This window comes from Heloderma suspectum, chromosome 4 (assembly GCF_057233095.1).
Source record: "Heloderma suspectum isolate Gila_16-S chromosome 4, 16-S_ref, whole genome shotgun sequence".
In the NCBI taxonomy this organism is placed as follows: Eukaryota; Metazoa; Chordata; class Lepidosauria; order Squamata; family Helodermatidae; genus Heloderma; species Heloderma suspectum.
Genome location: NC_139461.1, coordinates 242,429,890 through 242,452,180, shown reverse-complemented (window position 1 = coordinate 242,452,180; position 22,291 = coordinate 242,429,890). Strand labels below are relative to the sequence as shown.

Genomic DNA, 22,291 nt, shown 5'->3' with positions numbered 1-22,291 from the left:
TGATGATGATGGAAGTACATATAACAATATAAATATGTTACGTTCTGTTAAGTCTGCTATTCCATTCTGGAATGAGCCAATGTAGTCTCTGAGATCCTGAGTCAAACTGACGGCAGGGGAGTCCTTGCCTCTCCTAAGGCTTAGTGACTGGCAGTAAGAGCTTGAAGCTAAGATATGCTGGTATTTTTGGTATTCATGACCCTCCTTTTGCCTTTGGCTCTGTTCACTACTAGAATGTAGCCCCTGAGAGTTTCTCTGAAACGGAATTTGGTCCTCAGGTTGAAAGAGGTTCGGCACTCCTGATCTACGCACATCGCCCAGGTACCCTCTCTCCCGCAAGTGCGATGCCTCGTGCAGCTTGATCCACCGCATTCACCACAATAAATCAAAGTCAGTGTTTCCATAGAGCAGGACCTTGACCCAGGCACAAGGGAGATCTACCTTCAGAAGCAACTTAAAACACACACATACAGATTCAGATGGGCACCTGCATCCACATTGCATTGCTTATCTAGGCCCCACTGAACCAGCCAGATGCATCTCTTGATGCAGCTATGAATGCATCATAGCTGTGATGTGAATTCAGAAAGACTAGCTGGGATGCTAGTTACATCCAACTAGAGCCAGACCGTAGTCAAAAATACTAATCATTACCAGTAATCTTGAAATGAAAACCACTCAGTTTTGACATGAAATATTTGATAGTGATCAATAAAAGCAATTTTTTAAAGAAGCACTTAAATACATAATAAAATAATACAAGCAAAAGTTTCAGACTTTCCTCTCATGTCTATGTGGCTGGGAGATGGACTTGATTCTTGCTATTGTCTATGCACCATCTTAACAGATTTCTGCAGCGCAGTGATGAAAGTTGGCATTTTGTGTTTGTGTGGCTGGGATGGAGGTTTTGTTTATGTTAGCAGGGTTGGTTTTAAAAAAGTATCCTTATTTTCTCTCTCAGACTCCATTTCCAATTTGTAAAAACAAAACAGAACAAAAAAACAGAACTGGAATAGCAACCTCACCAGCTAAAGATGAAAACAATCTGTGAAATAAGGTGTTGTCAAGGCAATAATTATCTTGATGTTGATCTGTGTTAGCAGTTGACAGTGGGTCAGGGCTTAACTGGATTTAAAAAAAAAAACAGCCTACACTCCTTACCCTGAAAATATCTAGGAGAGACTATACACACCTTTGGGAGCTGGGTTTGCAAGTTGCAGGTTGCATTACTTTCAAGGGAGGCAACCATTCCTACCCAGGACAAACGTGTGAAGCCTGAAAGCCAAATTAATCCCGTACTCAGTTTTTGTGGTGGTTGTGTCGGCCAAGCACAATGTTTTTGTCTTTTCCTGCCTGCTGCTGTGCTGCTTTAGTCTGGTGTAAAAAGTTGATCAGTTTGCTGATGTGCGTGTTGAGTTTTTATTATTGGTAGCAAAACTCCACAATTCTCTGTGATGTATAAAAAGTGAAGTGTGCGTGTGTGAGCGCGCCCGTGCACATGTGTGTAAAAAGGTTGATCTATGAGCAAGTAGCTAGCAAGTCCCCCAGGAAAAAGATAGGAAGGGGGACAGCTGATTCTGAACAGAACAGCTCACAGCGTCTTAGAAGTAGATGGTCCAATTCAAAGGCAGCAGAGGTCTGGTGGATTAATTCCACACACTTGAGCTGCAGTAAACTACAGAATAGACATACCCTGAGACATTATTTTACTTAATCCGGTCATTTAAAAAACCTTTCCATCAAATAACACACATTCTTGATGCCACTGTGGCTTGGTAAATGTCTAAGGTGAGATTTCCAGCACATCTTCTTTCCAGTCCTCCCCTTCTTGCTCTTCAGTGTCCAACTGTTCAAATTTACTGGGTTTGTCTTGTTTTATCTCTCCAGGAGTTTTCAAGAATCTAAAATTAAAAAATTAATACACCGCTCTGAGTGAATGTAGTCTAGTCAAGGCCTGTTCTAATCTCAGCAAAAATATCCTTATCGACCAGCACAGGGCCTGTACCTATAAAAATTATTCATTCATTCAGCAAGGGAGATGGTACCAAACAGGAGATGCTAATGGCCCAGCTCTATCATATGGAAAATGAAGATGCTTAGCTGCTTGTATGATAGAGGATCACATTGACAAAACCTATCTTGTATTTTTTTTTAATTAAATTATAATCTGCTCTACTTCTCAGTCTCATGATTGGTAACAACACCAGTGAACAGCAAAAAGAAAATCAAACCACATTGCATCCAGTGAGATCTCACATCAAACATTGAGGATATGGGTGAAATAAACCAATTTACATACAAATGAAGTTTTGCATTTGCAGAAGACATAACTTGGGCTGTTGAGCTTTTTGCCATTTATCCCAATGTGGAAGCCAAATTTGACACTAAAATATAACCACTGGTTTCACACTGAATTGCAAACACTTAAGGCTGAGTTCCTTGTTGTCTTTTATACATCAAGCCTCTTCACAGAGAAAGGTTCTCTAACTTAGGGCTAAACTACATGCTAACGTTATGCGTAGTATGTAGCTAATGAGTTTCTTTACTTTAGTGTAAGCTTGTGGGGCCTCAATTCAGATTGGACCATGGTGCATAGGTAGGTGGCATTTTAACCCTTCCCACCCAGATACTTCCTTCCTCCCCACCCTGTAAATCCACCCCCTGCCCACAGTGCAAGGCAAAAGAAAAAAAACCCTCCATTGGCACCATTACCCCTGTGACTGAGGGGGACAAATTTAGAGGCGAGAAAGTGTCTGAGTGGGAAGGTTACCCCCCCACCACCACCACAACTGCACACAGAGGTCCTGATCTAGCCTGGGGCCCTACATGCTTACACTAAAGTAAAAAAAAAAAATTAGGGTCCGCTACATGCTATGCATTTAATGCAGCATATAGTCTAGCCCAAAGCAGGACAGATTTTCCAAAGTCCCATGCATTGTTTTTCTTGCAGATTTAAGAGGGTGTGGGGCTGGCTGGGCACTAGCACTGCAGCCCACAACCCCTGGGACTTCTTTCTGCCACAGGTGGTGACACAACTAAGGCTCCCCTGTCATCCTGATCCACTATGAAGCAGAATACGTGCTACAGGGTTCCAGAGCCCCACCAGAGCTTGTGACACCAACATTTGACTCCCCATCATGCTGTTCTCCAGCACTATTTCCCCAACAGGTTCACTCTGCATGTCGCTTTCTCTTCCTTCCTCACCTAAATAAGAGTTTCTGTCCAGGTTCCTTTTTGATGATGTTGAGTTTATAGTAATGTCTCAAAGCCCGTGACATCTTTTCATATGTCATATTTCGACGATTCTGTAAATTCAAAAGATAATGACTTTGATACTGACCCCTGGTTATGTTAACAATACATTAAATTGAATTATATTTGTATGGTAGCAGAAAGATATATTGGAACAGTGTATTATCCGTATTTTCTTTATATAATATTGATTTAAATTTAGGATTTTACATATACAAAGCATGTCCTCCACATTGAGCTAAGGCCCCTCTTATATACTTTGTGTGGCAAAGGATTTAAAATGAAAAAAAATGAAGTTTATGATATCACATGCACAAATTTTACTGCTTGAACAGAACACCATGGACTCTGTTTCAAGGAAAATAATAGTGTTGATGGGAATATGGCATCTGTAAAGCAGGACAAGAGTGCCAATAAAATCTAGCCACTTTTAAAGGAAGACAGGCTTCCAATTTTACAATTTAAAGAAAATTAATGCCATAAGCATTGCAGCTAAACCACAAGATAAGTAACATTTTCTGTCTTATCTATCACTGTATAACAGCTCCATTAACTGGAGAAAGGGAAAGGTTATCAAGTCTCTTTCAGCCTGGCTAAACAACCATATAAGAAGTAGTGGGGTTGTTCTCTCTAATGGGCATATACAGACAGGAGCTGTTATCCAGGTTTCTTGAGATGACAATACTGAGACAACAGCCCCTGAAGTTTGTCTCTGCCTCCAAACCATTAAACTGAACACAATAATGATCTGTTAATAATTTGGGGAGGGGCATCAAGCCCTTTCTATCACCAAAGACATTGGGGATGGGGTGGGAATTGAATTTGGAGCAGGCTGATTCTCTCCAGAAGCAAAGAAAGGTTCTCTAACGTAGAGCTAAACTACATGCTGTGTTATGTGTAGTATGTATCTAATGGGTTTTTTAGGTTATTGTAAGCTTGTGGGGCCTGCTACAGAAAGGAACTGGGTTTGGTGGATGTGCACAACAAGGTGTGCATGTTCCAAGACCAATTCCTAGCACATCCACCCCACACACACGCACCCAGTTGGATTTCAGCAGGATAGAAAACCTCCCAATTCACTCCCACTTTAGGCCCTGGACCAAAGTAGTAGACCATTTGCTTCCTGCCACCTAATCAAAACCCCAGCCTTGGTCAACTGAATTGATGTAGACCATTTGATGCCTGCCTGCTGCTCTCTACTACAAGGGTTCCTTAGTAGCCTCAAGCCAACATGTATCTACAGCCCTTGCCCCACTCCCTGAATTGGAGGATGGTATTCATCAGTAGAAACGTGGGTGGGGAGAGCTCCAACCTGGAGCATTTTCCAGCCACAGAACAGCTTCATGGGAAGGATGTCCAGGCTGATGTTTCCAATAGCAGGCTCAAGCCCACCCCAGACACAGATATACTCAAACACCCCAAGCTAAACGAAGAGGGCTCCAAGCAGTCAGATGCCCTTCCCAGCCAGCTGATCAGCATCCATTGGGTTGTATCAAATGTTAGTCCTACTTGGAGTAGACCCATTGAAATGAATGGTACTTCAGGTAGACTATTATAAAATACAAGCCACTGGTTGGCTTGGAAGTGCTCTGTTTCAAACAGCTAGCTGGAACCCTCCTACCAACGATGGGTCCGCTCATGAGTAACTATTCTAGGGATGCTTACTCGTGAGTGGATCTCCTGGTAAGGAACTCTTCTCAACCAAGAAATCTGATATCCCCAGCCAGCACGTCTGTTCACACTGTGCACCCCGAGGGCAACTTCACAAATTAATGTTATGCTATTTTATTGGTTGGGTTTAAAAATATGTATTTCTCTTAAGTACAACACAAAAATGTTCACTGATTTCACCTTGATTATGGAAGGCCTGAACATTTTTTAAAACCATCATTATCATCATCATCATCATCTTCATCTCTATACCACCCAACAGCTGAAACTCTCTGGGTGGTTCACAACAATTACCATAAAATAGTTTCAAATGGCAAGCTTATTAGGTACCTTGTGATTTCCCCAAAGTCTGGCTAGTCCATTGGGGTCAACAACCCGAAAGATCTTGGCTTCTTTGTCTTGCCATCTGATAAATGGTTCATATCGACTGTCACAGAGGAGCTGGTAGACATAATCCCAGAGTAACCTGCAGTCTGAGAGTCAGTATAGGAGGAAACATTGAAAGAGTTGTAGCGATCACACAAGCTTAGCTCCTTTCAGTGGACTGGATATTCCTTGATATTTCTTAGCCCAGTTCCAACCAACCTACGTGCTACCTGCAGTGCTAATACAGAGATGTAAACTGACAGTAGACTTACATTTTTCAGAATCTTTAGAAGAGGGCTGATTTGCTATAGTGGTTAAGAACATGAGCTATGAGTTGAAAGTCCCTGGTGCAAGTCTCAGCTCAGCCATGAATTTACTGGGTGGCCTTAGGCAAGTCCCTATCTCTTAGCTTCAATCCCTCTCTGTGATGTGGGGATAATAATATTGGCCTACCGTAAAGAATTGTTGTAAAGAGTATTGAAATAACATATTTAAAGTGCCTTGAGTACTTAGAAAATGTTCCACATAAATGCCAAACACAACCTAAGGTGCAATCCTATGCATCTTTGGACAGAAAAAAGTCCTACAACTCCCAGCATTCCCCAGGCAGCCAGCCATGGCTGGCTGGGGGATGCTGGGAATTGTAGGATAATTTTCTACCTAAACATGCATAGGATTGCAACCTTAATCATCTTTGAGAGCTAGGTGACAACAGAGCTGCCTGTCTCAGAGAACTGATACTTACCTGCAATTTTGCCACTGACTGGAGCTGACGATGTCACAGGAAAAGAACAAACATTTGCCCTATAGCTGATCTCTGGGTTGTGATGAGGAAGAGAGGTTGCCCCAGGACTGTAGAAAGCCTTGGTGGAAGACTTTGACTGGTCTCCATGGCCTGGATGACTAGTAGTGACGATCAAGCATTCTGTAGGTAGTGCACGGCCATCAGCTGAGACACCTTCTAACCTGCCATTCAGGCCTGTGAGGAAACCAGGGCATCTTTCAGCATATTATCCATCACCTGGGTGCCATAAAATAACATGGGCAGAGCCATTCTATGAGGAGGTAGGGAAAGTCCATGATGGAACTGCCACTTCCTAAGCCCTGCTGACTTATGCTGGTGGGGAGGGACAACTTTTTTTCTCGTGTTCCCCTATCCCATTGCCTCCAATGGGTTTGGGGGCATGTGAAGTTAATGGGGGAGTCTAGGATCCTTTGGATCCTCAGTTGCTGACACCCCCCCCCAAAAAAACCACCCCATTTTCTGCCCCACCACTGATGAAGCAGCCACAGCAGCAGGAAATTCCGTCACTGTTCAGGGAGGACCTCTGACAGCAGGCCTCCCTTAATTAATTAATTAATTTTCTTTATATCTTTATTATCTTTGCCAACTGAAAGGAAGCTTCACAGTATCCAGCGTCTCCTGGGCCAGCCTTGTAGGAAGACTAGGATTGCTCCCTTACTGGGCAATTTGCTTCCCTAGTATTTATCTTATGGAACTGCTTGGGCTTCAGTACCAGTGAGATTATCTGTGGAAAGGAGAAAGTTGTGGAGAGCAGCTCAGGAAACTCTCCAAGGTCTCAAACAGTCAGAACCTTTACAGTTCTGACTGAAACCTGGAGCAGATTCACCGCCACACTGACATCGGAGCCACCAGCCTCCACTGTCCACTAAGCTATGGACCCTCCACTAAAAGACCAGATCCCTGCTGACTCCCAGCATGGGGTGGTGCGATGGGACACACAATTCGGATCCACAGGCTCTGGGATGCAAGCTGAGGGTAATTTACCATGATTAAATCACTGTTCCACAGCACTCACCTTCTGTAGCACTCTGAGACTGTTTATGTTCTGCATCCTGAAAGGGAGAGTTAAAGAAAGGGCTGCAAACCAGGGCTCTTCTCTGGGTCTTAATGTATTGGAGTAACTCATACAAAACATCTCCTGTGGAAAAAGAAACAGAGAAAGATCAATCCCACCAGATTTATACCTCAAAAATAAATATGAACTGCAACCTTTGGCTGATGTGTGGGAAATTGGCCTCCATTTTGTGATGTCATTTCATCCTGAAAGAAACCTTTATCTACTGCTTAGTTCAATGGGTCCTGAATTCAGTCTCAGGAATTTCCAACTTGTTTTGCAAACCAGAAGTTCAGTTCCCTGATGCCGAGGACATAGGACACTAAAATGTACCATTAAACCCCACAATGCATTCAGCCCAGAGTGGATTAAGTCGTACCCTCTGATGTCGTCATTTCCTCCCCCATGGAGGCACCTTTTGCGGGATGGACTAACAACAAGGAGATTAAATGGACTATTGGAGTTAATTGATTCCTTCCACCATAGAAATCCATCACACTGCAAACCTGCATACTGCTCTACAGGCCTTGGTTCAAGCGATATGGGATTGTCTAGAGAGGACAATTCAGAAGGACAATCTCTTTCTAAGGTGATGGAGAGCTGAAAGCACTGACACACCTCATGGTCTCTGGGAGTGCTCCCTGTGCGTGCCTGCAACTGCGTGTGGGTTCCTGTCATGCCTCCACTGGAGGAATCCTCTTCAGAGGAGGAGCTAATGGTCCCAGAGACAAGCAACATCAAGGAGCAGCTCATGCCAGAAGACCAGGAGGAGCCTGGGCCCTTGGGGGAGATGGCCAAAGGTCCATCCCTGCAAGACGAGGGGAACTCTGCCTCGGAAACAGAGACTAAACGACCACCTAGCCCCTGAGAACGTTGGCGTCTCAAGAACCAAGGCAGGAGGACCCCTGTGAGGAAGAGTGCCTGGTTACAAAGGAAGGCTCCTCATGAGTAAAGGACTCCTCATGCCCCATAGACTGCCTAAGCATAGACTGCCTAATATTTCATAATGGTCAGCATTTGATCTGCCCAAGCCATCTCAATACTGTTTCAACAGCCATCCAGAAGGGCAATACTTTTCAGTTTAGCCATTTGAGGACAGTCCCTCAAGACCACTTTTTAAAGCAGCTGATCATCCTTGGTTTAATGCAGCCTTTCCTAACTTTGCACCCTCCAGATGCTTTGATTCCAGTTCCCATCAGCCCCAGCCAGTGATCAGGAATCCTGGGAGTTGTGGATCAAAACATCTGGAGGGCATCAGCTTAGGGAAGGCTGGTTTACTGCATTCTGATGGAAATCTGGACATTTAATGTATTCCCAGGGCTATTCCAAAAGAACCAATGTATTCCAATGGCCACCCAGCGTAAACCTTCTTTAGTATATTCCCAACTATGAACTGGATTGTTAGTGATCAGCTCAGCATAAAGAATTAAACCATCCCTATCACTGTTGCTGCTCCCAGTGGACCTTTAAGGAAAAGCCAGGGTGGTGACTGGAGGGATCAAGGAAAAGGAGCAATGGCTGCAAAAGAGGCCAACGTGGGCAGCCCAATGCAGGCTTCCCTAGATTGACCTAATTCATAGTAGCACTGGCCAAAGTGAATAAGGCTATAAGCTTTCGGCTACTGTCACCACTGCTCTCCTCTTTCCTTCAGTGGAATAATTCGGGGATAAGAAGTTGGAAGTGTACAGCGTAGGATGGTAAATCCCTTTATTTAGAAACTGTCTTGTGTGCAGCCCTATACCTGTTTACTCAGAAGTAAGTCCCACTTTGTTCAATGGGATTTATTACTCCCAAGTAAGCATCCATGGGATTGCAGCTTTAGGGTTTATTTCAACTTCACCTGAGGCAGTTGTGCAATTACAACTCAGCCTTCTGTGATGAAGCAATCTTGTGCGGTGGTTTCACAAGTTCATTCCACATGCTCTCTTATAGTGTTAGACCTAAAACCAGGCCTCCATGGAAGCTGTTTCTAATTCTCTTTCCTTGTAAGGCAGTCACTTCTGAAAAGGGTCCTTCCTTTCCCTTAAGGAATTAGGGGCAGCTCCTCTAACCTGAATTAGGAGCCCGAAATCTGAAATCGTCCTTGGTGAGAATACAAAGGGCTTTCCCATTCATTTCAAACTTGTTTTCATCAGATTCCCGGAGTGAATATTCTTTTTCAGCCCATCTTAACCAGTGAATGACATCATCCTTGCTCCATAGAGATGGCTGGATTCCTGAAAGCAAACCAGACTGATATTTAAATAATATGAAGATAACCCCTATCCCCCCCCCCACACACACAGTGTCTCCCCTTTCTGCACAGAAAATCATAATTTATCACAGGAACAAAGGAGATAATGTCTGTTGTGAAGTTTAGATCTTGTCTTTCTCCTCTTACCCCAACCCCAGTAATGTCCCTACCTAGCAGTTTCAAAGGGACTATCATAATTTCCTTTTCAAAGAGCAATGGGTTTCTCTTTTCTTTTCCTATTGATCATAGGAAGGTGCTTTATACCCCGTCTGATGGATCGTCCATCAGCCCGGTATCATCTACTCCAGCCTTCCCCAGCCTGGTGCCCTCCAGATGTGTTAGACTACATCTCCCATCATGAGGGAGGTGATGGGAGTTGTAATCTGACACATCTGGAGGGCGCCAGGCTGGGGAAGGCCGGTCTACACTGACTGGCAAGTGATGGGATAGTTTCTCCACTCTCCAAGGACTGAAGCAGAGAATCTATCCCACTGCTTGCTACTTTTCAACTGGAGATGCCTGGCATTGAACCTGGGACCTTGTGGCTGCAAAGCAGGTGCTCTCCCACTGAGCTATGGTCCCTTTCCTCTGTCACTCCTCATTGAGAAGGCAGCACACCTCAAAGACCCCTGTCCTACTGCCCATCTTTGTAGGCACGTATTAGATTTGAAGCTGAAGCGAAACCTCAGTCCACATTCTCACATAAAGCTGCACCAGGCACAGACGCCTCCCCGCAGCCAATGGAAATGCTGCTCAGCTACCCCATGCTCCCAGCCGCTGAGCTTTTCCCTATGCATTTTGAAGTCTATCTTTGGTGCTAGGAAATGACTTTTTATCAAATACTCCCAGAGTGCAAAATTCTGCATCAGAATACAGAATTCCTCATCAGAATACTGAATTATGTGTTTGCTCAGTACAATCATGGCAAATATACAGTCCTGAGCAAAGCTGGCTTCAGACGTGACACTCAAATAGGTGTTTCATTTCCTGCATCTCCAAACTGACTGGAAAAGGTAGATTGGCTATATATTCTATTTAACAATTCTATTGTTAAATTCTATATTCTATTGAATTCTTCATACAACATACAATTCTATATTCTATTTAACAATAGCTTTCTTCTGCTTTCTATCCAAGCATTTGCATCACAAGGCATTTTTTGCATCACTTCACCTTAATGCAGGGGTGGGCAACTTATGGCCCTCCAGATGTTTTGGCCTACAACTCCCACGATCCCTCACCACTGGCTATGCTGGCTAGGGCTGATGGGACTTGTAGGCCAGAACATCTGGTGAAGAAACCCGTGCGACTTTGCTTTAAATACTTCATCTGTCTTCACCCGTTAAGTGGGGGTGGACAACTTGTGGCCCACCCCTGCTTAATGGGTGAAGACAGATGAAGTATTTAAAGCAAAGTCGCAGAGGTTTCTTCATCCACAGTATGATGAACATGTGCATCCCAGCAGACTGAACACTGGCTCAGCTGTCCATCTTGTCCATCCTCCCCTCACCCTGCATGTTTTTTCATGCTTCAAACTGAAACAGCCTACAAAATCGCAGAACTGGCTTTTCAGAACTCACCCTGGGAGAAAACAGTTACTTTTGTACTGAGCATGTTGACAGTGCTTTCAAACCAGCCCTACTGCTCTAAAAAATGTGTGTCTTCCTTCACCTGCACACTAAAAGTGCTTTCATAACATGGCCGGGAGTGGAGGTGCCTCCACAGTATATCACTTGGCCCAGTTTCTGTTCCACAGAGTTATTTGTACAGATGAGACCTGCTGTCTAGATGCTAATTTGTATTGATCTGTGTGGTCTCTTAGATGATGCCTCTTCTACTCACTGAGCCGGCCTGGCAACATGCAGATTTGTCCAACCGTGGGCTGCAATTGCAGAGACAAAGCAGATGTTACCACAGGATCCGAAGAATTAGCGGCCACTTCACCCTTAAGAGAGAAGAAACATATTGAAGCTACACGGTGCGGTGCGAGCCAGTGTGGTGCAGTCGTTAGAGCGTTGGACTGAGACTGGGGAGACCTGGGTTCAAGACCCCACTCTGCCATGGCCTCCACTGGGTGACTTTGGGCCACTCACTAATTCTCAGCCTAGCCTACCTCACAGGGATGTTGTGAGGATGAAATGGAGAGGAGGAGAACTATGTAAGCCACCTTGAGTTCCTTGTAAGAGGAAAAAGGCAGGAAATAATAATAATAATAATAATACATCGACCCCCTGTATGAAATCATCTGTATTTCCGTAGTATCCCACTGTACTTTTCATATCACTTTATGCAGTACAGAAGCAAGCACAAACCAGTTTGGATGACAAACTACAAAGGAAATCCCAGAGAAGTGCAAGGAAAGCAGCCTTACACAACCTTGGGTCCTCCAGATGTGTTAGAGTACAACCCCCATAATCCCAACCAGCATAGCCAACACATCTGGAGGATACCAGGTTGGAGAAGGCTGAACTAGAGCTTGAAGGTGTAGAAGAAAGTTCTGATGGATGGACAGGGCAGCCATGGGTCCAAAACTCTACTTACCCATGTGGCTCCCTAGGTGAGCTTGGGCCAATCACTGTCTCTCCGCTAAATCTACAATTCAAAGTCATTGTGGAGATAAAATGGGAAAACCTCACATATGCCACCTTGAGCAACTTAGAGGGAGAACAGGACAAAAAGTTCTATTAATAGGGGCAGTTGTGCTGTTGCAATCTACCACAATTTGATCATGATCATAGAGGAAGTAGTGCTGATGACTTAGTTTGCGGGAGCTCACTTCTTCAGCCTGTGTCCGTAGTGAACCAAGTTTCACATATAGTCCAGGTGTTATGGTATGTGCTATTTGAAGGCAAGATTTAAGAACGTAAGAGCCAAGCTGGATCAGACCAAGGGTCTACCCAATCCAGTGTTCTGTTCACACAGTGGCCCACCAGCTGCCCACAAGGAGGACATGAGTGCAACAGCATCTGCAAATAAGATTGGAAGCTGAAAGTATTCATCATCTCCCAGAATCCCTAGCCAGTGTGACCAAGGGATGCTGATCCACAGGCAGCTGGTTGGCCACTGTGTGAACATAATGCTGGACTAGGTAGACCCTCGGTCAGATCCAGCATGGCTCTTCTTATGTTAATTTGATACTGGAAGCTGTAGTCCAACAACATCTGGAGGGCCACAGGTTCCACCTCCCCACTGTATGTGTCTCTTAATTCAGACAATGAAATTGTGACCAACATTATTAGTAGTCTTCAGTCATGTATAGGATAGCTTTAAGATTTAAATTTTAACTGCAAAGTGCTTTGCAATGTCCCAAGAAAGCAGAAGTCAGCGTGGCTAAGAGTAAGATCTGGGTTCAAGTTTCTCCTTGTCATGACACACTATGTGGTCTTGGGCAAGTCAGTTTCACCTTTTGTGAACAGAAAATTTACAGGGCAAGGGGCTGCAGGAGGGAGGGGAAATCCATTCTGCTAGCAGATGACTTGCACTGGATCCAATAATACAACCCTAGTGGCACAATCTAGCCAAAACTATGAACTGTCAGGTTCCATTTATATGAATGAAAGATACTTAAGCCTGTGTATGACTCTTACTTGAAATCAATAGGACCTAACAGCCCAAGTCAATGTATGTTCACTTGTCAGTAAGTCTGACTAATGCTAATGGGATTTACTCCCAAGCAAGTGCATCCAGCAGACTAAGGCTGCAATCCTAAACCCAGTGTCCCAGGAGTAAACCTGCTGAACACAATGGAACTTATGTTTGAGTAGAAATGTACAGGATCGCACTGTAAATAGGAATGGGGAATATGTGGCCCTCCAGATGTTGTACTAGAGCACACAGCATCCCTGACCAATGGCCATTCTGGCTAGGGATTATGGGACTTGGGAGCCCAACATCTGCAGGGCCACAGGTTCCCCACCCCAACTATAAAGTTTCAATCCTATAAATATGTATTTAGGAATAAATCCCATTGGGTTGGATCCAGACTAAAGTAGTTGTTCTTAGTTCCCATTGAAATAAATGAGGCTTAATTTCAGTCATAACTAGCTTTTCATGTTGATTTCAATAGGACCTAAAACTAACCTAGTCATGATCCAAACCATTTAACATAATAAGACTTACTTCTAGGTAGATGTCTATAGAATTGCATAGTCAGTGTACTAATTTTTTGCTCAGTTGTGCTCTAACAGATTATCTTGTACTAGATGACAGCATAGTGCTGGAGTAATCAATCATTGCTAATATACATACCACAAAAGCTAATGTAAGGAAGCAGGCTGAACTTTAAAAGAGGGGAGTCTAGTACAGAAAAAGAATAGATACGTCAGCTCTCATATGCTACAGCTAAATTTAAAACTTTTACATAATTATGATTATAACTTAGTCAAACACAATTATCTGTGAAGACATAGCTGGACCTTATGGGTCCTTTGAGCCCTACAATTCTATAAATTGAAAAAGTCTTCTTCCTCCCTCTCCCTCTCTCTATATAATTGTGCATTCTCACTGAAACCAATAAAACTATTCCAAAGCAAATAGACTGAAGACTATAGCCCATGTATTTTTAAAAGATGTCTTGTAGGGGGGGAAAGGACAGATTGATTCAAGGTAGGTCTTATAATTAGCAGAAGAGCAGCCATCTATTGTTGAAAAAGCAGCAAAGAGTCTTTTGACACCTTAACCACAAATTTATTATGGGATATGGTTTCATGGACTAGAGTCGAGCATCCATCTGACCAAGTGGACTCTAGTCCACAAAAGCTTATACTGTTATTTATTTGATTTGTACCTTTCTACCAAGGAAAAAGGCAATCTGGCTTATAATCATAAATAAAACTTAATTAAAAACAAAATAATAATAAATGTGCTGGGGTGCTTCCAGACAGAGCACTACCAATAGAAGGCATTGTGCAGCGATTCCATCTTTTTCTCCTTAACAGGTTTTCTTCAGTAAGAAAAAAAGTCAGAAGAAGTGGTAGGAAAACACAGGAGGAATACAAGTAGAAGATGGCTATGTCTGGACCCCTCATAAAATTCAGTGAACGAGGCAGGGCAAGGGCACAATAAAAGCCTCATCTGGAAGCACCCCAAGTCTTTAAGGTGTCACAGTACTGATGGCTGTTTTTGCTGTTATAATTAAGGTTTACCAGACTGCAGGGACTCCTTATACAACAGCACATCAAAATGTGTTTCAGAGTCATTGTACCGAGAAAATAAAAGTGAAAGATGTCCACGCATGTTTTCACCTCACTATACATTTATTTTACATGTTTTTTAAGATACAAACTAGAGCATAACCACTGCATTGGCAACAACAGCCCTTGGCTTAAACAAATGAAAACAGTACATTTAATCAGATTGTTTAGATAACATTTTATTTCTCCATTTGTGCCAAAATATTGTTTGATTGATAGACGTTAAGGCGGTTTTCACAAGCAATGCTGAATTTCTTTGCTTTCCCAGCAGATGTAATGTGAATGTACAACCTACATTGTCAAAAATGTTGGGTAGGCGACCATGTATAATGGATTTTAAAATAGCCCTCTTCTACTTTGAAGCCTGCCTTAACAACATTTGCAAGCGTGACATATTCCGAAGGAAAAGGCTTTTTTTTTTTTTTTTTTGGTGTGTCACTTCTGTCAAACACCCTAACAACGTCGACCTTGAAAAAGATAAAAGTATCCAAGCAATTAAGTTTCATCTAATCTTTTTTGCTTCGTCTTCTTCATGTTTAAAAGTTAATTGTATCCCCTCTCACACCCCCCCCCACTAATGTTGTCCTCCAAAATGCTACTTCCGAAAGAATATTCGTAACTGCTTGGTGCCTTTCTCTTTCCCTTTGTGAAATGACCTCTGGGGAATTCTAGAGCTTGCCCATTCGGAAACAATTCAAAAACAGTCCGGAAAAAGCGATAGAAGGTTGAGAAGCTGTCCGCAGAATCCACAAGGAGCTGGAGAGGGGGTAGGTCCCAGACCCAGATACAGTTTGGAGACTGAGGGGAGGTCTAAGAAGGGGGACCGAGGGATTTAGGAGCGGCGGCGGAGGCGGCAGTAGAACTGCGTGCGTGTATGAACTTGAGGTGTGTGTGTGTGTGTGTGTGTGCGCGCGGGGGGGGGGGGTAAAACGGGGCGAGTAATAGAGGGATGGCCGTAGGCAGATTTGAGTAAATGTGGAGACTGATATATGGAGACTGGACGGTCTGACCGCCGAGGGGGGAGAGGAGGAAGGAACGGAGAGCGAGAGGAGTAGCTGGCGTGGGACGATCCACCTGGCCGGCTCAGGGGTTCCCAGCAGCTCTTACCTGCATTACAGGCGGAAGGCGAGGGGCCCCTGCTCTGGGGGCTGGGAGCCTCCGGAGGCCACTCCGGCTTCTGCCCAGATCCCCCCTCACTCGCTCGCGAGCACACGCAGAGAGTAGCGTGGTCTCCGAAGACTTCTCCTTCCGGGAAACGAAAATGAAACAAGCCGGATCCGAAAGTTGCTGGAGTTCGGCCCGTGCAACAGCGGCAGCCGCGACGAGATCGCCACTCGGCCGCGCCGACGTGCCCGCTTCTTCCGCCTTGGTTTCCCCCCGCCCCACAGCGAGCCTCTGGGCTGGGCAGAGCGGCAGAGAGAGCCGCAGACCCGGGCCCGGTAAGGTGCGCCGGCGGGCATCCGCGGCAGCGGCGGAGGCGCATCGCCTGGCTGGACCGAGCGTCTTCGGGCAGCTCAGAAGAGAGCCGATGGGTCATGCTGTGGGGCTGCCGGGGGGCGGCCTGCCTCCGTCTACTCGGCGTGAGTCTGTAAGGCGCCGAAATTTTCTGGGAGATGATGTGGAGCTGCTGCCAGTCAGCGAAGGCAGCAAGAGGGGCCAGTGGTTTGATTCAGTGCATCTTAAAGTAATTGACGAAGAGTACATAATCTGCCCTAAATGAGTACATACCTGGGGAGGTTATACATATTGGCCTGAATCCAATAGAGTAGACCCAATGAAGTGAACGGGGCTTAAGTTAGACTAACATTGGATACAACCCATTAGTTTAAAAAAAAAAAAAAGTAATGAGTATATAAGACAACATTTGAAGATCAGATTTGGGAGTTTAAAACTCTGACTGTGGTTTTGAATTCCTGCCATCTGCTTCCAACTCCTCCAAGAATCACAAGTTAAATTAAGATTTCAGCTGGCACCTTTCCTTGGAGTGTGAAAGGGGTGTGTGTGTGTGTGTGTTTTAACTGAAAAAGTCTATTGAGTTCATTGGGACCATTCCTAGTAAGTATCCCATTTACTGGAGGGTTGCCCTCCTAATCTTATTGTTTTCAAAGTGCATAATAAGGCAGGCTCTTCTAAGGAGGAAGAAGCAGTTACTAGAAGAGGCTATTAACTGCTAGGCAATTAGCAGTGCAATCCTATACCTGTCTACTCACAAGTAGACTCTGTTAAGTTTAGTGGGACTTACTCCCAGGTATGAGTTCCAGCCTAGGCCAAGATCTCTGGCTTGGAAATTATGGAGTCTGTTCTCTTTTCTATGGATTTATTAAATCAAATAAAAACTCATCTGGGATGCCAGGCTTGGGGGCGGGGACTGAATTTGGGGGAGCAGCTGTCTAGTCAAGTATCCACACAGCAGCTGAAACAAATAGTTCAAATAATTCATCTTCCTTTGTAAAGCTGGCAACACTACCTGTATGGCCAGCAGTGTGTTAGTGTTCATTGTTTATAATTCACAGGAATATTTATAACAGTGCCTGTTCAACAAAAAGTGTGTGTGAGAGTGATCTGTGATCAGATCCATGCTGCAAATGTATTGTCTTATAAATCATGTCTTGTCTTATAAATCAGGGATAAATATGCATGCAGATAGTACATCAAAAGCCCTGAAACGGGCTGCAAATGCAATTTAAGAAACTCAGGTGTTCAAAAGCTGAACAAATGGACCAGGGTGTCAGAGATGCTCCTCTTCCTGGATACCATTTGGTCTAGGAGTTCTTTTCTTTAGGAAGCTCACCACAGCCCCCGCCCCTGCCATGTCCCTCGATCTTCAGGTGGCAGCAGTGGCAAGGAGTGTGCTTGCACAACTAGGTCTAGTGCGCCAGCTGTGGCTGTTCCCAAGTTGGTCTGATCTGGCAGGCAACAGTTATCTATGCCTTGATTACATCATGGCCAGACTACTGCAATACACTCTGCATGGGGCTTCAATTGGTGCAAAATGTGGCAGCTAGTCTGCTGACCAGTGCACTCTGTCAGGATGACATCATTCCAATAGTGAAAGATCTGCACTGGTTGCCAATTGTTTTGGGGGCTCTATTCAAGACGTAGATTTTAAATGTTAAAGCCCTAAATGGCTTACAGCCTGGTTGTCTGGGGGGGGGGGGCTGACTCTCTTGGTATGAACCTGCTCAGGTATGAACCTGCTGAGTCTCAGAGGCCCACTTGTCAGGCAAGCAGGAGCAACTTCTCCTGTGTTGTTCCCAATCTCTGGAATATACTTCCCCTGGAGTTACAATTGGTCTCTAGTCTCTCTGCATTCAGAAAGGGGATCAAGACATATCTTTTTAATTTCGCTTTTTAAACTGTTAGGGTTTTTAAGGTTGTTTTAAATATTTAATTTTTGTATTTCTTTATTCTTTTTTTTTATTCTTTTAAACTGTCTTGGTTGGTTACCAAAAGATGGTATATAAATGCAATCAATCAGGGTTGTGGAGAGGTTTTTGCAGTCACATGGGAGATGTGGCCCTATAGAAATGGAGTGTGTGCCCCATAATGCCCTGCCTCATCATAGGAGATTCTAGATGCCATTAGCATAAGAAGCCAGCTATGCCAGAAACACTGCCAGAACTTACAATTGTTTGAGTTCTGCTGCCTTTTGCAATTGGCTAGTCTGCATACACCCAGGGTGTGTGTGTGTGTTAAAACCTCTTTCAGCTTGAAGGCTGAATTCCTTTTGGGGGGCCACATTCCAGTGGTAGGTGGGGGCAAAATGCTAGCAAATTTTAGCTGAAAGCTCTTACTGCCTGTAACTAAGCCTTAGGAGAGGGATAGCTGTGTTACTGGGGGGAGCTGCACAAAAGCTGGGAAACCACAAAATGACTAGTAGTTGGGCGACGAGCCATCAGGGGTACCCAGGTGGGCTGGATTGGGAAACCAGGCTTCAGGTTCTGCACCTCTGGCACTATATGATAAAGCTGACCCTGAAGTTAGAAACATAAGAAGAGCCATGCTGAATCCGACCAAAGGCCTATCCAGTCCAACATTCTGTTAACTTAGCACCATGTGAACCCTTGGTTGTTTGCTTTAGCAGACCTAAGACAGCTGTCCCTCTGGAGTTCAGGTAGTTCTTGCTTGAACAGACCAACACAGCTCCCCCTCTGGTGGAAGTTCAAGTTAACTGTGAGACACTTTGGAAAATCCCTTACCAAAGTTTATGATTTGAAAGGTGTGAGGTAGGCCTTTGTAAGGAGGGGTAACCAGTTGCTAAGAGAGGCACAAATTCCAGCCCATTTTTATCTGTCTCTTATGTGGCCCAGGTGGCAGAGTGTGTCTGTTAAACCATATAACATAGATACCTCAAAAGAAAAAGGGGGCAAGTTCAAGATATGACAGAGTACATGAGCACGATATTACGTAACCAAAAAGCCATGTCCTTACCCAGTCACGCAGCCAAATAATGGTCCTTGCATTAAAGCTTGACAGCCTGGTACTTGAAGGATCACCTGCTTCAACATGAGTCTGCCTATACATTCAGATAATCTTCAGAGGCTCTTTTCTGGGTGCCCCCACCATCTAAAGTGAGGTGTGTAGTGACAGGGGAGATGACCTTCTTGGTGGAGGCGCCCCAAATGTGGAATTTATTTGCTGTTACTTTAACTTTTTATTGCTGGTTTTAGCTTTCTTGAGAATTTTGCTGAAACTGCCCCAGAAATGTTTTACATTGAGGGGTGAGACAATGTATCAGTCAGTAGCTATCTTAAATAATTATTGGCAATATGGAAATATACCCCATAATTCAAATAGGCACCTATACTTAGTGTTTTAATTGGATGAGGTAAATTTTTAATTAACTAAACATCTTCATTCTGCTGACAACTATATATATAAAAATAATTAGAATAGTAATAGAAGCTAATGAGCTCTGACTAGGGTGGCTACTTATGCATTACCAAAAAAGAGGAAATGCATCACCAAAAAAAGGAAAAAAGAGGGCAGAGATGTGCATAAAATTTGCATATGCTAACTTATATGCATAGATACAGATTTAGAAATAATCACTATAATTTGAATAGAAATACAATCTGTCTCACCATACTGGGAAATACTGTGACCAGATGACCTGTGTCTGCTGTCCAGGTGCTAACTGTGGATGGGCAACTTCAAGGCCCTGCTGCTCTCCCTTCATATGGTTATTTTCTTTAAATCAGGCTTAGACCTGGCAGCTCTTCAAATTGAGAATGCAGTTCAAATAGAGGACTGTCCTCTTTAAAGTAGGACACATGGCCACCCTAGCTTTGACCCTTGGAGATAAATGCAGTTCATGGGCCCATCGAGCAGCTGTTAGATTTTGGAGAACATACCAACAACTGCGGTCACAAGAAGATCTCCTGGAATAGCATAATCTGTTTTTTAACCAAAGCCTTCAGGCCATCAGTTTTTTAGGAAGATGGATGTCGATAGGTTCTAACCTCTGATTAGTTCATATGGAATAGCATTTACTCCTTTTTAAAAAACTCATAACCATCACCACTGATTAAAATCACCACACCACACATCAACATAATACCAAAAATGCCACTTCCTGAAGATTAGCTGCCTCTTTACTCACTTGAATTACCCTCAAAGCACATGCAATCCAGGTGGCTTCACTGATGACAAATTTCTTAATTGTTTGAATTCCACATGTACTTCGTTAAAAATTATGAATGCACACATCTATTTTGCCATGTCATATGAATGCATTTCAGAAAGCCCTGATTGGTGGTGGATCCCTGCTGCCTGTACACACAGTGAAATAGAGCAATGTGTATCCGTTGCATATGATTAGTTGCACATTGGGATTCATGTAATTTCCTGCTTGGAAATGATTTCAGTGTATTTATATTTGTCTTGAGGGAAATGATCTTTGGGGTGGGTAAGAATGGGTGTGTTCTAGGTCTTTCAGTCTGTACAGCATGTGCAGTGGTTCAGCTAGGCCTAGACCTCGGTGGTAACATCCAGGGCTCCATAGCCCAGGTGAGGGGCAAATTACCCTACCCCACCCCATCAGTTGATGGGGCAGCATTAAACAGGCCTACTGTCAGCACCTGGGCCAGCATGGGCATGCCAGAGTCCACTGGAGCTGATGCTGATCGCCACAGCATCCTTTCTTATTTATAAAAACATTTTAGGGGGTACCCAGCCATGCATATGCATGATAACAAATGCTCTTTAAAAAAAACCTTTATAAAAATGTTATCCTTTTCTACAAGAAAATGGCGATTATTTCCAGGTAAGTGTTTCGTGCCAGGGTAGCAGAACTAAGCTCAATTTTATTCCTGAAATCATGATGGTGCCGTGATTTAAGTGAGTTTAAAAGGCAAAACTCCAGATGTTCAGAGTATTTCTTGTTTTATTAGGATTGGCAAACAGTTTTGTTTTCTTTGCTCTAACTTATCAAGAATGTAGAAGCAGCTGTAAAGCATGGCATGGCAGGGGGTGTGGGTCACTTGTAATACCCAATTGAAGTAATACACATGGCCGTCTAGGGAGAGCCCTCATAAAAACATTATGTTTGGGGTCTAAAATTACCTAGCTGCACCATTGCTAGTATGTGTATGGTTCTAATCTGTATTTGCAATTGTTTCTGTAGAACTAGGAGGGTGGTAGTTAATCTAAATCCCATGCATGTTTAGACAGAAAAAAGTCCTACAACTCCCAGCATTCCCCAGCCAGCCATGCTCCCAGCATTCCCCAGCTAGCATGGGGAATGCTGGGAGTTGTAGGACTTTTTCCTGTGTAACCACGCATAGAATTGCACCCTTAAGTAATCATCTGGAATAAAAAGGATGGGTGTGATATTGTGTGCCTATGTGTTCATGTGTCCTTGGGCCATTTTCAGGTGGGTTAAGAAGTGGAGAGTAATATTTTTTTCCCAAAGAATAAAAAGATCTGAAAAGGTTTGTGACATATATTGGCATGTATTCTTAAGAACCTGTGATTCTTCCTTTCTGAATGTTCTAGTTTATTCAGTTTGGATGTGTTTTCTTTTGATAAGACAGTGTGATTAAATACAATATTTTAAACTTAACCATGTTGCATCAATAAGCAGTTAATAGAGCAATACTAGGTTTTGGGGTGGGGAACAAAAGTGGGGTTCTGGAATATATCTTTTAAGATATCCGGTATGAATCCATAGTCTTTCTTTGCCAGTATTTCAGCATACTACAGATGCTAGTCATGTATATAGGCATTTTTGCTCTTGTTTTTGTGCGTGCTGGGCAGGGACTCTTATTTTGAAATATGCCCATGAATCACCATCTGGGCTTAGATAGGAGGCGGAGCGTTTGATCGCAACAGCGCAACCATCTACTCTGCTGCTTGGCTTTGTCCGCATTCTTTATGAAAAATACATTTCAAGATTTCCACATTGTTCTATCAGCTGGGAACATGTACTGATTGTAGGTAAGAATAGAATATTTAATTTGTCTTCAGAATTCGGGAACTTGATTCCAAGAATAGAATTTGACATTGATTAGGTCAGGGTATCGTTTGTTGGAAGTTTTCCATACGTATATTTTCTGACTTGAGCCTGGAACAGAAAGCATTAAAAAAAACCTAACTCGTGAGGCTTCTGCCACTTTAAATGCGGATTATATAATTACGATGTGTAAAAAGTATCTGTGTAAAGTCTCAAAACTGGCGATTTTAAGAACTGGGAAACTGCAGGTTGTATAGTGGCTGTG

The 22,291-nt window shown here is 43.6% G+C and overlaps 2 protein-coding genes across 11 annotated transcripts in view; one reads left to right on the top strand and one right to left on the bottom strand.

Moving 5' to 3' along the window:
- Nucleotides 1-678: 678 nt before the first annotated feature.
- On the bottom strand, nt 679-15,772 carry ETV7 (ETS variant transcription factor 7). 2 transcript variants are annotated; one of them, XM_084852976.1, is made up of 8 exons: nt 15,681-15,772; nt 10,962-11,326; nt 9,200-9,364; nt 7,110-7,232; nt 6,035-6,268; nt 5,254-5,396; nt 3,205-3,305; nt 679-1,901 (listed from the first exon to the last, which is right to left on the bottom strand). In XM_084852976.1, the coding sequence occupies exons 2-8, from the start codon at nt 10,993-10,995 to the stop codon at nt 1,784-1,786; spliced, it is 918 nt and encodes a 305-aa protein (XP_084709102.1). In that variant the 5' UTR covers nt 10,996-11,326; nt 15,681-15,772; the 3' UTR covers nt 679-1,783. The 2 variants fall into 2 exon arrangements, with proteins under 2 accessions (XP_084709102.1, XP_084709101.1); XM_084852975.1 differs by having other exon boundaries at nt 11,224-11,326.
- Nucleotides 15,207-22,291, top strand: part of KCTD20 (potassium channel tetramerization domain containing 20) — a 36,635-nt gene continuing 29,550 nt past the window's right edge. For 3 of the 9 annotated variants that reach the window (XR_014790608.1, XM_084852969.1, XM_084852973.1), the window contains exon 1: nt 21,875-22,010. Coding sequence is in view for 1 of the 9 variants with exons in the window: in XM_084852968.1 (XP_084709094.1) it covers nt 16,109-16,161 (53 nt within the window). In the remaining 8 variants the exon portion in view is untranslated. Of the gene's footprint in view, nt 15,341-15,952; nt 16,162-21,874; nt 22,011-22,291 lie in introns of those variants that run through there. The other 6 variants (XR_014790609.1, XM_084852970.1, XR_014790610.1 and 3 more) reach the window with 4 other exon arrangements.

What these genes read in the sequence shown, in the direction of transcription:
- ETV7 (XM_084852975.1), bottom strand. An exon ending in ATTTCGGGCTCCTAATTCAG is followed by an intron (nt 7,233 to 9,199) that starts GTTAGAGGAGCT and finishes CTTTTTCCACAG; the next exon opens with GAGATGTTTTGTATGAGTTA. An exon ending in GTCTCAGAGTGCTACAGAAG is followed by an intron (nt 6,269 to 7,109) that starts GTGAGTGCTGTG and finishes GTTTCCTCACAG; the next exon opens with GCCTGAATGGCAGGTTAGAA.